Raw genomic sequence first — 17,810 nt, 5'->3', positions numbered from 1 at the left:
AAGAAGTTATAGAGACTTTCTGTGTCCTCAGAAATGGTCAAACTTTGAGGCCACGCCCCGGCCACACCGTCAGACTTTTGTAAGAGTTTTGGAATGCGTCTATTCCCTATGGTGTCCTGAGTGGACACGGCGAATTTCAGCTCAATCCGTTGAAGTATGCGAGGCGTGAAAAGTTTGGCAGCAGGGTCACACATCGCCAAAAATGGCCACAAACCTTCAAATGGCGGACTTCCTGTTGGGTTTGGAGGGGGGGTCCAAGAGACTTTTTTGTGCGTCTTGAGGTGATACATATGTGTGCCAATTTTCATAATCCTGTGTCAAACCGGCCAGAGGGGCTACGCGTTGGGGGCGCTATAGAGCCATTTTTATATGTGCATTTCAAAAGTCAGCAAATTTCAAAATTTTTCGGGCGAATGAATTTTTCTACCAAGTTTGGTGAGTTTTTGGGCATGTTAAGGCCTCCAAAAATGCGATCTCGGAGGGGGAAAAAAAAAAAAAAATAATAATCCTAAGGGTTTCAATAGGGCTCTTGCACCATTCGGTGCTCGGGCCCTAATAATCCTAAGGGTTTCAATAGGGCTCTTGCACCATTCGGTGCTCGGGCCCTAAATATAGTATGACGTCGAAGTCCAGTGTGCAGTGGTCGTTAACTACTAAAGGAGATCAGGAAACTTTTTATGGGCAATTTTTTTAATGGGACAATTTTTAACACGGTTAAAAGAAAAACCACAGCAACAATCAAAAGCGCAGAACTGGAGATGCCCATGTTCTGCGGTTTCTGTTGTGGCAGGAATTGCCAAGTATGTTTGTTGTCTACCAGGAAGCAAGTGAAGGTGCGGTTGTTTACAGGAACAACCACCTAGTCAGCTTGTTCCATGTTAGTGTTTTTACTGTGGTGTGGACAGGAGACAACGTACACATTGACATAATAATACCTTTCATAAATGCCAACTTCCATCCTACAGATTTTTCTGGGCTGTTCCCCTGCAGTATGTATTTTTTTTAAAAACAAGCCCTGAAAGAGTTGGAAGATTCCATCCATCCATCCATTTTCTGAACCCACTTTGCCTAGGGTCACGGGGGCTGGCGTCTATCCCAGCCATCTACAGGCAAGAGGCAGAGTACTGGACAGGTCGCCAGTCCATCACAAGCCAAAACTTGAAGTCCCACAAGAGAATTTAACTCAAGCCACCTAGCTGAAACACATGTTTGGGACTTAAATACATTTAGCATTTTCAATCCTCTGCATAAGCACCCCCACTGCCTCAATGAGACCCGGTCAAATGAATGAGGACATAGTTTATTTAGTCAACAAACAAACAACTGAAACGATCAGTCTCATAAATCTCGCAGGTATGATGGACAGTACAGGAATCTTTGGGAACGCCTTTTTTGTACATACTTCCTGAAGTGTTTGCAAAGGTAAATCAGATTCACTGGATGTGTTTCTGTTATTTTGTCCACCTCCTGTAAACACCCGGGTGGCTGCTTGGATCTAGTGCATATGATAGTAGGGCTGCGGCAGGCATGTTAAATAGCCTGTCCTATTTATTTATTATTTTGTATCCACAAGTTCTGTTTCCATGGTGATACCCAGCATACTCCATTTATTTATGTTGACATGGTTTTTTGTATTCATAAGAACATAGATATCAGGAGCTTATCAAGAAGAAAATCTGGGATTGGAACAAAACAACATGCATGCAAACATGTTACAGTGAATGTACGAAGTGTGTGTCAGGATAACAGGCTTGTGGAATAGGAGAAGACAAGATAAGGAGAAAAAAAAAGGAGAGAGGCGTAGTGAAGCAGCGAAAGAGAGCGAAAGAGTGAAAGGATGGTCTTAGCTGTGTGATCTGCCGTGAGGAAAGCAGCAAGCCCATCCTGCTGAGAGCTGTAGACCCCAAACGCCTTATCGGAAACCAAAACAGCTATCAATTATTCAACAGGTACAGGCCGAACCAGCTACAGAGAGAAGACATAGGAGGAGAGAATATTTGAGGGGAGAGGGGGGGTATATCCTGCATGGAGGAGTTAAGACACAAAAGATCAGATTTTTCTTCAGTGTTTTCAGAGACACACTATACTGAGTGCGCTCATAGATAATGCAGCTCTTATTGACTAATGCATCAGCAACAATAAACTAATATGAGACTTAGGACAGTTTACAGCTATGTAAAACTTTATGACTGCTGTACAAAGGAATACATACTTCAACTTTTTCTTTTATATATATATTTTTTCTTTAACCTTATTGCTACCAGAAGTGTTGTATCCGAAATGCATGCTACATGGACCTAGTGGTTATTTTTTCATTTAGGTATAGTAAGATTGGGTCATTTATATACATAAACCTCACTCCTGTGTGTGTGTGTGTGTGTGTGTGTGTGTGTGTGTGTGTGTGTGTGTGTGTGACTTTCATTCCTTCTTTCAATGACTGTTTTCCATTCCATTTAATCTTAGTTGTTTGTTAAGGATAGGCTTGACTTTTAGTTTACACTCTGCACCTGTGTGCACCTGTTTAAAACCTACACCTGTTTAAAACCAGTTACAACTTGCATTAAGGTTAAATAAATGAGCTGCTGTTTGTTAAGAAAGAGCTCATGCATGTACTGGTCCTGCCCCAAAGAGCCACAAGCTGCCAGTGTGACAAACAAACAAAAAAGGGTACATTGTGGAATTTAATGAGCTTTAGATGCTGTTTGAACTTTGAACAAAGCCTGGCTGCTGTACATGTTGCACTGTGCCTCCAGCTTTATAGCTAAGCTACTCCTTCTCTGTACTTAATGCGCAGACATGAGATTTATATCCATCTTCTCATGTCACTTGCAGGAAAATATGTCTTCTCATTCACTTCAGTCAGCAGTTAGGGCTGCCGCGAGCGATGGGTTCATTCAGCCGTCTTTCCCTTTGGAGACAAGAAAATATCAAAGAACCTTGGCCGGAGAGGGACAGCTTGAAGCACACACACCCACACAATCCTCTCCCATCAGCCCCACTAGCTTCACCTGCCACTGGCTGTGTCGCTCCTTCTCTCTCTCTCATGCATGCCTTCATCCTCCAGTCCAGAAGTCTGCTTCTAAATAATCACTCATTTTCTCCCCGTGTCCATTTTCTGTCCATCTCACACTTCTCCTCTTTTTTCTACATGTCTGCATCAGCATCTGCTTGTTGTACAGCATAACGCTCCAGCTCTGACATTTACACTAATGGTATTTGAGGCACACACATCTATGAGCACCATGTCCTTGCTATTGGATCAGACACATCTGCAGCCCCTTTAATCCAAAAACTTACACACACACACAGCACAAATAGCCCCAGCTGTTGCTAAGTGAACCTGCAATCAGAGGCCTTCACAGGACTGCTGATAAGGGAGTAATGTCTCATATGATTGGGCTCTTTATTCACACAGGACATTCCTGCTGTGTGTGCAACCAACTCTCAAGGTAAACTACACATATTCATAAAGCACATTAGTCCACCATATTTACCAACAATTTAGCATCCCCTCAACTGTGACAGCAAACAAACAGGTAGTCTAATTTGTTTTTTGTTCATGCTGCAGTGCAAGTTTTAACGTCTTTGGTTTGAACAACACAAAAATAGAGCAGATTATTGTTTCTTTTATTGTGGCTGCATCTATTAACTTGCAGTGAAAAAAACAAGCATTTTTGTATGTAAAAATAAACGAGTGATATACTAGGCAAGAAAGTTGGAATAAAACACCAGAGGGCCATTGTGAAATGCCATTTCATGCTCTGTACAGCATAATTTGTAGCCCTTGCTGTTTGTTTATTTAGCATCAAAACAATTTCTGCTCATTAAGTGTTTTTTTGTTTTGCATTGTGTTTGCAAGAGTTCACCATTTTAGAAGCTCAGGGCGGCAAACATTAGTTTTTCATTTCGTTTTTTTTTGTTTTGTTTTGTTTTTTGCATACTTTTTGTGGCGTATCAATTGTAAGTGCAACGCACATCCCAGAAATTGTTGTGCAACTTATTGTTAAAAGAGATTTGTGCAGGCAGACCACACTGAGCTCAGCATACAGCAGAAGAAAGGAGTCTGTGAGTGACCTTGAGATCAGGCAGAAGGTCATTGATATGTACAGCCATCACATAGATGCTTGCTGTGTGTGTGTGTGTGGTGATGCGTTTCATCCTCTCCTCCACTGTAACTTGCATTAGAGATGTAATTGATTATATGATTTCCATTCCTGTCATCAAATCCCAAGATGATTCAGTTCTCTAATATAATACATCTACAGAATCCCCTGCACAAAATAGTGTATTCCCTGCATTGTGTCCTAATCTGTGAAATCTGTCCGCTGCCTCAGGATCTCGGTACTGCAAGAGCAAATTTGGATCAATCTCAGCACTCAATTACTCTGCCATTTGGTGCTTCATGACCCGAATAAACATTTTGTCACTAATCCATATGTTATTATCATCCACTGAGGCTATCATGGACGCTAGTAAACACACACAAAGCAACAGCAGCTTCTAATTGTTTGACTGTAGAGTTGACAACAGCCTTGAGCTAAATGTATGTGTGCCAATGCAGCTGTCAGCTCAGAGAGACAATGTGCGGATGTGACATAAGTCTTTTGTCACACAGCTATATGATACTATCTGCCAGTGTGACTTTAGGAACATGAATAACATAATCTTCAGCTTATAGCAAAGCAGGCTTGGAGACGACAGATGAACACACAGAACACACTAAAAGTTTCAGTTTAATCAGGTCAGACTTCTTGTTCATTTAGGCTGAAAGTTGAGCAGGACTCAATAACACTGCAGGAAAGTTTGATAATCAAGTAAAACTATGTTCACATTTGGACCCAGAGAAAAGCCCCTGGACCTGGAGCAAGGCTCAGGCTATAGCCTGAATGAACAGTGACTTGCAATTTTACCATCACATATTGATATTGATCAGTGAATTTTAGCACAGAGCTGCAATTCGTTATAGCTTATCATTGCTGAAGGTAATATCACAGAATGTTAAAGTACTCCAGATATTCCACATTTTGTGTGGATTACAGTATATGCAATGGCCGGAGTGGGAATGATGAGGGGAAATCATTAATGATAAGAAGGGAAGAAAGGGAGGGAAAGTAACACTGACGCAAAATCCATCCAAACCACCTATGTAATGCTGTTCAGTTACTGTAGTAAATCAGAGGCTGGAGATGCCTAGAGAGACATGAGCCATCAGACATGTTAAATACAGATAAAGATTCGGCGTGACTTACAGTTCCCGAGCATATCATTATCACTGATGTGTTGTGCACATAAATGTCCATAAATTTGGACTGTTATGTTGTGTTGTGTGATTTTGCTGCCTGGGTGATGATGCAGCAAATTTCACAATAAAAGTTTCTGAAAAAGTAAGGAGAATGTGTTTTGGGGGTATTGTTTGGGGGGAAGGACTCATGACCTGGCAACTGTTAACGCTGCAAAAGAGTGTATTTTAAACCAAACTGCCAACCAAGCAGCACAGGAAAGAGAAACAAAACTGCAAAAGTCAACAGTGACTGGAGACAAAACTTAAAGGTACATATTGGTACATGCTGTGTACACCTAAGCCTCCTGGGTGAAATTGGTGCATCTTTGTTGTCTTAAGCTGATAGCAAAGAATTACATAAGGTATCAGTTTGAGCTGTGGACTAGTGTAGTGTGAGGCTGGATTGGATTCTTCTTAGAAAACCGCATCAGCAAACAGCTTCAATTAAAGTGAAACTAATATTTTTTGACAGATTTTTCGACACAGCACAGCGTTATGTGGACTAATCATAATTTCACTGATTGATTCAACCAACATGTTCTCCAAATCACTGGATTCATTTATCACTGCATTCCAACCTTCATTTAAAAACCTATTAATTCAGAATCTTGCTGCCATCTTCCAGTCATTCCTATAAAACCCAAATACGTTTTGGATTGGGGTGTATTTTGTTTGACTGATGCACCAGTCGGGATTCTAAATTAGAAAATCCCCCACATATTCTGTTTTCTTCTTAATTGTGCTTGTTTAGTGTTTGCGCCTGGCACTGAATGGTTTCACAGGTTTATTTGCGCTTTGCAAGTGTAATTGTGTATTAAATGCCAAAAGGCTGATCTGCAATTTCCCAAAAGAAAATATATTAAAAATAAAAAGCAGATGAATGCTCCTTAGAAAAATAAAATGAGCGTGGGCTGCACTGCACATCTCCAAAATAACAAGGCTAATGTGTACATGAATGATTTATAAATATTAACGAATGGTTTAACATGATGGAACAGGAAGAAAATATAGTCAAAATAAACAGGAGGGACCTGATCATTTCAGTCGTTTCTTTTTCAAGCTAAATTCCAATAATGGACTGTCATTAGGATAGATGATTTGACTAATTGAGAAAATAATAACCAGGTTTGTAAGTAATAAACAAATGTGTGATCCTACAGTATTGTTTCATGTTTACAGGCTGTGGCATAGCATTATAAATTCTTTGGGTGTGTCTAGTTCTTATTTATATATCTATTTAATTTTAGGGTTTGGCATGTTTTGGTTCCTGCAGCTTCAGTGTGAAAAACTGAAGATAAATGGTGAGACAAGTGGGAAGTTGGGAGACGAAGGCAAAGTCGAGTAAGGGAAACAAATCCAGCTTCAAACAAGCTGGGATACAAAGCTTCGGCAGCTACCCAAACCAGCCAGCTCGCAGCCAATCAGCCTGCCAGGCCTCTCTTCTCTCAGACTGAGGCTGGCAGCGTGGAGCTGGCCAAGCAGAGAGATAGAGAAAGAATGAGAGACAGACAAGAGAGAGGGAGTTTTCATTACACAAAAACACTTATCCTCCTTCTCTGCTCTCCCCCTCTCTTGTTTTATCCCACTGCAGAGAGATACTGTGGGTAAAGGTGACAGACATAGATAACTGTATCTCACACAGACTGCACAATTACTCTGAATTTTATTATTGTGAGTGACAGCCACATATTTGTAGGAGGAGATACAAAACAACACATCATCCAGCACTGCTGTGTGTTTGCTGCTGGGTGGGTGTACGGGTGGGTGCTATCCATCTGAAATTACAGGAAGATTAAAATTAAAGCTTGTGTCCCTCAAGCCAGCAGTTCTTTGTGTCTCTCGTTTGCTGTGTTATACACACACACACACACAGACACACACACATGATGACAGCACTAATCAGCCCTCTGTCAAGCCCATTAGGTCCCCACCCTTAATGAGGAAATCGCCCAGCTTGTGCCCTGAATCGGGCCAACCAAGTGAACTAATAGATTATGATGTGCTGGGATGTATGCGTGTGCTGTTTCGCCTCCTCTGCATTGGGCTGCGTTGAAATGACAAATGACAGACTTCCAGTGTCTCTATTAAAGAATGTTTTTTTCTATTATGTTGTCAGGGTTCAGTCAGCCGTGCACTGCACTCGTCACAAAACAGTTCTCTGACAAGCTTTCACTGTAGGTTCATCAAGGAGGGGAGGTGGGGTGGGAGCGATTGGCAGATGAGTCACCACAAACAGGCCTACTTTACCATGTAAGTGTTAATATTTTTGCATTATTTTATGACCGCTGTTTGTTTTGTGTAATGGCTTTTTGAGGATCTCTCAATAGTGATGCTAATTATACACCTACGTGCGCGCTCGCGTGCACACACACACACACACACACACAGGGGGGAAATTGGCTGTGTAAAGACACTTTTGAGCCTTCCTGTCAACACATGCACAGGCAAGGTCATTGTGGTAAAACTTAATACATTTTCTCACCACAAAACAGCCGCGTGTCAGCCTGCCAGAGAGTAAACAGCAGGCGCAGGGCGCGTGCTGTTATTCTCATGGCGCTACCGCTTCCACCTGGGCCCGCGCGGACCCCAAGGGGGAAGAGAGAGAGAGTGGGGGGGGGGGGGGGGGAGGGAGAGAGAGAGAGAGAGAGAGAGAGAGAGCGAGCCACCATCTCCATGACTGCAGGCACGAGTCAAAACACCCTGCATGCGCCTGTCACGCCAATTTAACCATACGCGTGCGTACTGGGGCCACGTGTGCGCGCCCGTAACAGAAAGTGTCCAAACTGGTGAAACTTTTTCTACCACAATGATAAAATATAAAGTTTAACAACCTTGTTCTCTCTGCGCGCTCACACACACACACACACACACACACACACACTGGTACGCGCAGCAACAGCACCCAGCCATCCTCGCGCAGGCAAGTCCTACAAACTGCACTGCGGCAGCGGTTCGCTATTTTAAGAATAATTTTTACATGAAGTGGATAAATATTTGATTTCCTTTCCAGCCCGGGCCGCCAGACAGCACAGGGGACTGCTGCTAAGTTGTTGAAGGCATCGCCGAGAGACATAACTGCTCATTCAGACACATTTAAAAAAAAAAAGACTTTAAATTACTCTCAATAAAAAAAAAAAAAGTCAGGAGAGCAATCACCAGCACATCAACAACAACAAAAACACGTCTCTTACCTCGCCTGAACATGTTGGCAGCGGCTGTTTGGACTGTCTAGTGGTCTCTGTGCTGGACTAGCATCCTTGTGCGGGTCCAGTCCTGTGCTGCTGACTGTTTTGATTCCCTTTGACCGCCGGCAGGCAGACGTCTTGTAGACTTGTCTCCTCGGTGGCTGTGTTTTCTTTTTATCAAGTGAAGACGGAGGAGGAGGAGGAGGAAGAGGAGGTGAAGGAGGAGGAGGAAGAGGAGGTCGGTTGATAAAATTAAGGACAAAAATAGCCCATAGAAGGTCCGTCCCCGGTAACACCGAAGTTAATTCGCTTGTTGTTTTTATTAAGGACGTGGAGGAATCACACGTTGTCCCGTCCAAACACACAAATCTAACATTCTAACTAACCGCCCTCTGCTGCTCAAGAATCACTAACATACATTCTGACTTTATGTGATGGAGAGAGGCGGACTGAAAACAGCCTCCACAAAAATATCATCAGAAAGTTCCTTATTGTCTTGGTGGTAGTCCTCAGCAGGTCAGGTAGAGTCTAACGTGCAATGTGTGGATCGTCAGTGTGAGTCAGTGTCGTCCACTGTCTCTGTTACCGGAGAGCTCCGAGGCAGCCGCTCCAATCCCCCTCCCACAGCGAGATGTGACTGAAAGCCAGACCGTCTCTCTCTCTCTCTCCCTCTCTCTCTCTCCTCCTGTGTGTGTGTGTGTGTGCGCGCAGTTGTAGGTCTTTGTATCATTTCTTGCACTCTCTCGGTCTTTCACTTATGCCTCCTTCATTTTCCCAAATTCAATTTCATTTCAACAATCCACTGTGATGCATAAACAATATTACAACAGCCTCAATTACATTTTCCTTCCTCTTCTTCACTCATTTATTCTTGCACTCTGTCTTCATGCCTCTCAAATCCAAACCGGGAAAAAATGCTTTATTGGCCGCATATGAATTAAGTAGGCTACAGTAGCAGCAAGTATATTCAAATTATTCAATGATTTAAAAAAAAAGTCACAGCATATACAGAGTAAAGCAAGTATGATATGTGTTGACTGCTGATGCAGGTATAAAGTTCATAATATTGCTTATCTCTTAATCATCATGAAGTTAATGTGTTTAAAGCATAAAAAGGGGCAAGAGTAAAGAGTATGGTGACTATAGCATCTCTCAAAGAGTCTGCAGTGGTCGAGTGAAGGGCAATCAGTGCACTGACCACATGAAAGGTGGAGACGGTGGAGAAGGTTGTCTGCAGAGTCCTATTGTATCCCTGTAATGCTTAAAGATGCCAGAACACACACTGCCTCATCTCTCTGTGTATGTGCCACACCACCCAGACTGTGCATGTTGACCGCTATCCATTGTGCCAATACGTTAATCAATCTAGAAATCTTCATCATCAAAAGCTTTGATGAAACCTTCGTCCATCAGGACTGCCAGATGTATTAAAGACTAAAAGTTACCTTTGTAGCAGAGGAAAAGGTTCAGGTAACAGCCTTTGACATTGCTAATTAAAGGCTCCCACAGAGCAGATCCCCTATCTGTGCTTCACAGAAGTCCAAGTAGAAGACTGTTAGGGGACACTGTATGACTCAGACCACCATGGTCAAACCACTGTGAAGAAGAAGACATGACAAATATAATCATTAGGAGGAGCAAACCTGAAATTTGGGTTTTGGTTTCACAGTTCCACAGTTCAAAGCAGCACATCTACAGTGATTAATCTAACAAGTCAAAGAAGTCATTTGTGGAGACGGGAGAACCTTACAAAAGGACGACCATCTCACAGCACTCCATTATTGAGACTTATGGTAGCGTAAAGGACTGATGACAGCCTTGGCGTTTGCCTAATGGCATTTAAAGGTCTCCTGGCAGTGCTCATTATCTAGCTATGGATGCATGGTGGTGGCATCATCATGCTTCTCTGTATCTCATGAGAACTGAGAGATGAAGAAGACCTAATCAAGATGGCAGCTACACCTTTTAGCATCACCTGAAGGAAACACATAGCCAGCATGAGAAGAGAATGTAAACCAGAGAGAAAGTCTTGTGGAGCTTTGTGCTTAATTAAACACACAAAGACGGCTTGAAGGGCTCTGAACAGACCACCTGTCCTCTCTAAGCCTGTCATATAGCCCTGATTTTCTGATTTTAAGCTGAATGCAGCAAATACCTAACGCTACCTTTTAATTTGAATGATTTTGACCTCTTGTGTGTGAATGTAGAACTGTTTAACAAAATCATTACAATTCTTTGTATTATACAAACACGTATAAGAGTAATTAAACTTCTCATGTGTTTCGCAGATGTTGTCCTGTGTGGTTGTGGCATGCGCTGCTATATTTAGCTGTCTCCCTCTCCAGGAGGGTTTACTCTCCCCTGGGACAGTGCATTTTGATTTGATCAGAGGATCGCTCTCTTTAAATGTCTCTCTCCTGCTGTTCTTATACTTCTCAATATTTTAACTGTACATATATTACAACACATACATGAAATGATATAGCAGATGTGAACATGTATGATTGTATTGTGTGTGTGTGAGTATGTTTGAGTTGGGAGAGGATTTATCCTGATGGCTGGATTTGATTGGCTTTGGATCATAAATTGATTGACTGTAACCTGGCTTTGATTCTTCTAGTGAAAGTAAATCGAAATATACATGAAAGGTGAAATTTATGATTTATGTCACAGTTAATCCTTTGATGTTTAATTCAAAATTCATCATAGCTTATTGTTTGTTGACAGTGTTTCCATTGCTAACAGCCAAATTATGCACAGAGACCAAAACTATTTTAGTTCTATTCTATGAACGTGTCTATTAGGGGTCAGCCCGGCTGATTGTTGGTAGCAATATTAAGCATTTTTATGATAATTGGTGTCATTTAATTTGCAGATAAGATAATTTAATTTTTAAATGTGTTACTTTGGCTCTGATGCAGCACTCCAGTCTTTAGGAATCCAGCTTATCAGCGCTAACAAAAACTACAGGTACCAGAGTAACTGTGGTGTTCTTTAACAAATGCAAATTAAGGCAGCAGATATTTCAGAAGTTGTCTATAATGACAAGTAATCCCAATATAACTTCCAGTTTATTACACTGATCCCTAACTTACACTTAGCATCTTTCAACATTAACTAAAGATGCTGCATTAGGGTGAAGCGGTCTGGTTTCTTCTATAGTAAGGCTTATACATTGACACAAATCAAACGGCAGAGCGTTGCCTTTCCCTTTTTGTAGTGAAACGCCCTCAGACTATGCATGATGCATCTATTAGAACCATGTATGCTGATCAAGCGGCAACCTTCGGGGCTCAAAGTGGAAGCCCATGCGGAAGTGTCAAAACTTGTAATTCACGCTGCAACAGCTGGGGGTTGGCTCCAAAAGCGAGTAATTTCCCATAGACTCCCATGTTAAAATGGCCGACTTCACGGCAGAAAAGAACATGTTTACAGCCTGGTACAAAAAATCGCTGTGGTCTCAGATGATAGGTTCTCTTCTAGTGTCAATTGTACGGGGGGTGAATTTTTTTACAACTCACTCGTTTCAATTGTATTCGGACTTAAAATTACGCCTAATTATGGGCGTTGCCGCTTGAGTGACAGACAGTTGACGTATCACAGCGTGAGTTTCCGGCTTCCACGATCGCCCGCCCCCCCTAAACCCCGCTCGTGCTCCCCCTCTTTGTCCATATTCGTAATTTTAGTTGACGTGACGCTGCCAACATGGCGGCGGTCATCACGTCCCGGAACCTCCCACTGAGACTCAAAACCGCTCTTCAGAAACAAACGGGTGACGTCACGGAAGCTCTGTCCATAGTTTTTACTGTCAATGATGCTGATTCACCAGTAGCCTGCGTGCAAGCATTAGACTACCATATAGGCTCAGAGCTCTGTCCTGTAGCACACTGGGGCACATTAACAGAGAACATTAACTGACTGAACATTAGGCTGTCGTATTATATAAAGCAGGATTTATTCAAATTCAGACATTTCAACATGTGATATAGTAAAATGAATGTTGCAGTCTAATAAACACAAAACAAACTGGCTCATTTGTGCAACTTCTGCAATTATTGAAAAAACGGTTACTACATTACACATATTATGTAAATATATGCAGACATATCACTTATCAGTCCCCTAGTTTATCAGTATCACAACGACCCTGAAAAATCTATATCAGTCAACTCTTAAAGTTTAATTCTGCTGTCTGCTGATGGCATTTAAACTTCAAAGTCTATGGGGAATCACTTACTTTTAGAAGTAACCCAAAGTGGTGATGCACAGAACTGCAGCTCTGGAAGCTAGTGCAAAAATGCTACATTACTGTATGTATTGCCAACGTAAAACATTCTTGCTGTGAACATTTTAGTGAAAATTCTCCACATAATTATTTGGTCTTTTAGCTGCTCTAGCTTAATTGTTTTCTATGTTTGCCTGCTAGACACAGTTTAGTGTGTGGTTTCGGCAGGTATGTTACACACTTACAGTGGATTACATACTGTAAAAGCATTAAATCAAAATCTACTTTGAGCACAAAAATCTACCAAAGCACAGTGATGATAAGTATTCACTTCCTGGACTGTGGTCTCCATGGTACCTCCAGTCTCTGATCAAGCTAGCAAGCAGGCAAAACACACCTTGTTACAACAGAGAGCTAACATGAGATAATGCATGGTTAGCCATTTATCACTGTCACTAAACTGGAGTGCATAGTTAGATCTGTGCAGGCAAGCTCAGGGGTCCTTCAGTTCTCAGCCACATTAGCAGCAGCTGTAGTTCAGGCTGAAACATTTCAACAGCAATTTTATTTCACACATTCATTTTTCCTTTATTGTATAGTCCGTATTTAAAGTTATGTGAGCTAATATGACTGTGTGTTATATTAATTCTGAACATAAATCATATCATATCATATCATATCATGTGCCATGCCATATCCATCATGCTGCTTCCTCTGTTAATTTAAATCAGGAACTCATTAGCACTTAAATGTTTGCACTGTGAAAAACTTGCTGAATATTAACTAATGAATGCATTAATGTAACCTATAATAATAATTTGTAATGTGAACATTAATGTTAATGTACTGCTGTTGAACTGCATTGTAAATGTGTGTGTAGATCTCATCATTCTGAAGGGGCCTGAAAGGGCCCACCCACACAGGTGTTTTCACAAGCTCAAAGATGCAATAAGATTATGAAAGCTCAGCTGGGGTTTATATGATGTTCGTCAGCTCTGCACTAATATCACAGTGTAAACTGACTTGCTGTAACATGTGCAACAAAACCAACAGGAGCATGAATATGATGTCAATCACAGTCTTGAGAGGAACACTAATCAGTCAAGTGTGGGGGTGCAAGATTATTATGAGTGTGTCAGTGGGAATACAATGAAAGACAAACAATTCTGTAAACTGGAGATGTCAGAGCCCAGTTTTGTCCTGTCTTTACCTGCCTACTGACTGTGGGTGATATCCTTAAAAGTATATGTCGGTCTTAATGCAGTACAAACACAGGATAACTATTGGTCCCCAAATCTGTTAATTCCCCTCTGTGAAAAAAATAAAAAATAAATAAATAAATAAAAACAGTTCAGCTTTTATCAGCTCATGCCATCACTGTTAATTGAACTTTTACACAGCTTTGAAAGCTGCCCCTGAACCAAATCAGGTCTCACCGGAAAAAAACACTGCAATCAACACAAAAATAATGCATTCAAATGTGCTGTTTTGAACCATAATAATGTTTTGTCATAGAATAATTTGTTCACCTAAAATTTGGAAGGGTTTTAATCTCAAATCCAGGTTAGGAGAGCCTTGTTTTTTTCATATTTTAAGCTTGAAATATCACACCACAAGTACTCATTAGTGTACAAACAGAGGAACATATATCATTTTTGTCTACTGTTGCAGTCAGCTCTCCAGTGCCAGAGTCAATTCTCAAATCTCATTAGGCTGAGGACCCTGTTGTTTTTAAAACCCATGTTTATGTAAACATTTTGCACTTAAACTATTGTAAATGGCAGCAAAGAGCAGATGATTGTGTAAAGAGTATTACAAGAACACTTGCACTCATCTAGACGTCGATGACGTGTTTATTTGTATTGTGCTACGGTGTCACAAATATGTATGTTTATTAAGATTAGAGGCTCAATAAAATATGTTCTGTGCTCCTCCATAATTATAATACATCTGTAGAATAATTTGCAGCATTATAATGTAAAAATCCAGCTCTCGTGTGTGCGTGTTTTATAACATTATTCAAGTCCAGCAGCTCATCCAGAGCGTGTCGGGCAGGGAAAAGTGATTTGTATGGGAGCTGGATACTTGGGCTAATACGTCAGTTTTATACTTGAAAGTGCTTTTGGGCCCTATTAGAATAAATCTGCATATTTTTATGAAATTAAGATGATGACAGATTTGAAGAATTACTTGAGTTTGTAATATATATATATATATATATATATATATATATATATATATAATGTATTCAGTGGTCAGGCTTTATTTGAGTAGCTCAGCTCATGTATATAGTATTAACTGTGTAATTAAAAGGTGAGCTAATTCTTTTACTCATGTGAAAAGTCATCTGCAGATCGCTGAGATCTGCAGTTGGATATGTGAGGAGCGTAGGATTGGATTAGTGTATGCTGTAATGTACATTATTACATTGCGTTCACTCATAATTAGGAAAAAATTGAAATATATAGAAAGGTTACGATGGCTATCAGGTTTTGCTACATGAGGGCACGGGGTCATCTCGTTTCTCGTAATTGTTTTATAATTGACAGATGTGGATAATAGGACATATGTAGTCTTATTTTAGATGATCACAGTGGTAAAAGTGTAGAACACAGGATTACATGGAGGCGTTAACTAAACACTTTACCCCGAGGAACTGGGTCTATTTTTAACTTTAGTTTTAATGTTTTTTTTTTCTCTGTGACCTTTCCTGCTGTTATTCAAAATGTTCTCTCGCTCTCTTTTTTTTGTACCTCCTTCATTGTCAATTTTGCTGCATTTATTTCCACTTTCAGGCAGTAATGCACTGTTGGCATGTTGAACACCATATCCTCTGTGTTGGGTGTATTCTCACAATCCTTAGCTCTACATACACAGAGAGTTCTGTAAATGGGCACTAATGAAATATATCATAATTCAGCCTTGTAAGAAGCTGCTTACAGAGCTTACTAAGACCACTGGAGTGGACCAATCAGAGCATTGGGATATAGGAGCAGGGTAGCAAGCCTGACATGAATATACGCAAAGCAACATTTTATAACATTGCTCGTATTGAAGTAGGGCTGCAACGATTATTCGGGTACCCGAGTAATATTTGAGGGCAAAATGCATCGACAACAAATTTAGTATTCATTGACTCGTTAATGATGTCATCAAATATCGAGAGAGAGCGGCTGATTCTCTGGCTCGTGGCGTAGCGGGATGATCTGTGTTTTGGGTGCAAGAGGCCCTGGGTTTGAACCCCAGCTGAGCCGTTTTGTTGGTGCGGAGTAAGTGCTTAGACTTGTCGTCAATGTGTTTCGGGCAGACGTGGGCATGGGTAAGCGGGCACACACAGACAGAGTTTTAAAGCATGAGGGTTTCGGCTCCGGGCGTGGAGGCGGTCGCGGATGAAGCAATGACAAAGCAGCGGTCCAAAGCAGGTGTCCACTATTGGAATATTCATTAGCTGCAGTCGTATGTATGGGAAAATTATTACATTTACGTGTGATCCGATTACTCGAATAATCGCAAAAATAATCTGCGACTATTCGATTATCAAAATATTAGTTCGTTGCAGCCCTATATTGAAGCCAATTCTTATCTAACACAAACACATAATACACACATATTTATGAAAACTTGATGTGCTTTTAAGATTTTTCTTATGAAACTTTTTTATCAGACACTAACTGCTATTCAGAGCAGCGTATATTTAAATGTGTTAAAGGATGTCTGCAGGGGATCTTTAAACATCCACGTCTTTGTACCTGATGAAGAAGAAAAAAAAAAGTTCTTCTCGCATAAAACAAACAGATCATCTCATCCATTTATTCATGACATCCGCACCTCCTGTTGACAGATATTTTCTATCAAAATAAGACCCGCAGTTACACAACGCTTTAAAACAACACCGAGTTTGATTTTTGTGTGTGAGTTCCTCCTCGCCACACGTGGTGTTTCTCCTGGCTTTGAGGTCAACGCCGGTCACCCACCATCTGTCTGTGCAGTCACTCATCTGCCAGATGTTGTTTAGTATTATCGACTTACTGCTACATCTGGCAGGTAACCAGCCATTGTTTGAGAATTGTATTCCATGATTAAAGCCAATCGGTGGGTAAACAATCAGAATCTTTAGTAAATACGGTGAAATGTCAGACACATTCGGATCATACAAGGCTTTTCATATTGTCTTTCAGGGAAATGTCTTCCTCATGAATTACAGCCTTTGTTTATTGTGTAACGGAGTTGAAGCGGGTCATCAGGGATTGTGTTTCAGATTTCAATCTTTGTCCATCTCATATTAGATTCCTCTATCTTCCATGCAAAATTGCTGAAGGGCTTTTTATGCTGTTGTTTTGTGAGAGACGTATGTTAGAGTTCAGTGAGAGCGTCTTCTGCCTTCCATTAATTGCAAACATATTTTCTCCATTGCCCTTCCATCTGTCTTTCCAACAATCCTGCTCTGCTGCTATAAATTACTCGCTTCCCTTCTTCTTATCTCCTCTTATGAGGCTAATTTCAGTCCTGACCAGATGAGCTGTGCCGACATCAAGTAAATACTGTGTTACTCTTGCCTAAGCAGAATGTACTCAACACAGAGACATTAATAACTCGTCTCTGTCTCACTCTCTCGCTCACCTTGCAAGGATAGGTCACTCGCACAGATGATGGACAGGTGATCTGTGCCCGGCTGCTCTGACCTTTCTAACCTTTTAGTGACCTTTCACAACCTTCTGACCAGCCGATTAGTGTCCACCCCGTCAATCTCTGATTAGCTTGAAAATTGGAGCTATTTAGACGACCTTTTCAGCTGAAAGGTCTGCTTCCTGTTCTGCTTTCCCTCTTCATACACTTGTACGTCTTCTCCTCTGCTTTCATTTGTGGCAGCGAGCAACCACACACACACACACAACGTAACACTCCACCTCAAGCAGTCCATCTCCCATCTCCCCTTTTTGCTTCTGAAGGGTAACATGATGAGGCTTATCGACCACTGCGTTGTTAACCACAGCAAATTTGTAGTTACGTTCTCCTACATTTCACTGCGTCCTCACTGTGGACTCCATCCTGAGTGTGTTCTTCAATTACTCTTCCTGCTCTCACTTACAACACAAACTCTTTCACTTGCCTTGTTTCT

At 41.2% G+C, this 17,810-nt stretch overlaps 1 protein-coding gene across 1 annotated transcript in view; it reads right to left on the bottom strand.

The window, feature by feature from the left end:
* The window catches only part of rtn4rl1a (reticulon 4 receptor-like 1a), an 82,295-nt gene extending 73,691 nt beyond the window's left edge, over positions 1-8,604 (bottom strand). Inside the window, exon 1 of the mRNA XM_028421661.1 lies at positions 8,473-8,604. Coding sequence (XP_028277462.1) covers positions 8,473-8,485 — 13 coding nt within the window. The 5' untranslated portion in view covers positions 8,486-8,604. The remainder of the gene's footprint in view (positions 1-8,472) is intronic.
* Positions 8,605-17,810: the final 9,206 nt, after the last annotated feature.

Source organism: Parambassis ranga, chromosome 14, assembly GCF_900634625.1.
Source record: "Parambassis ranga chromosome 14, fParRan2.1, whole genome shotgun sequence".
In the NCBI taxonomy this organism is placed as follows: Eukaryota; Metazoa; Chordata; class Actinopteri; family Ambassidae; genus Parambassis; species Parambassis ranga.
The sequence above is the reverse complement of the archived record's forward strand: the minus strand, read 5'-3'. Positions and strand labels throughout refer to the sequence as shown.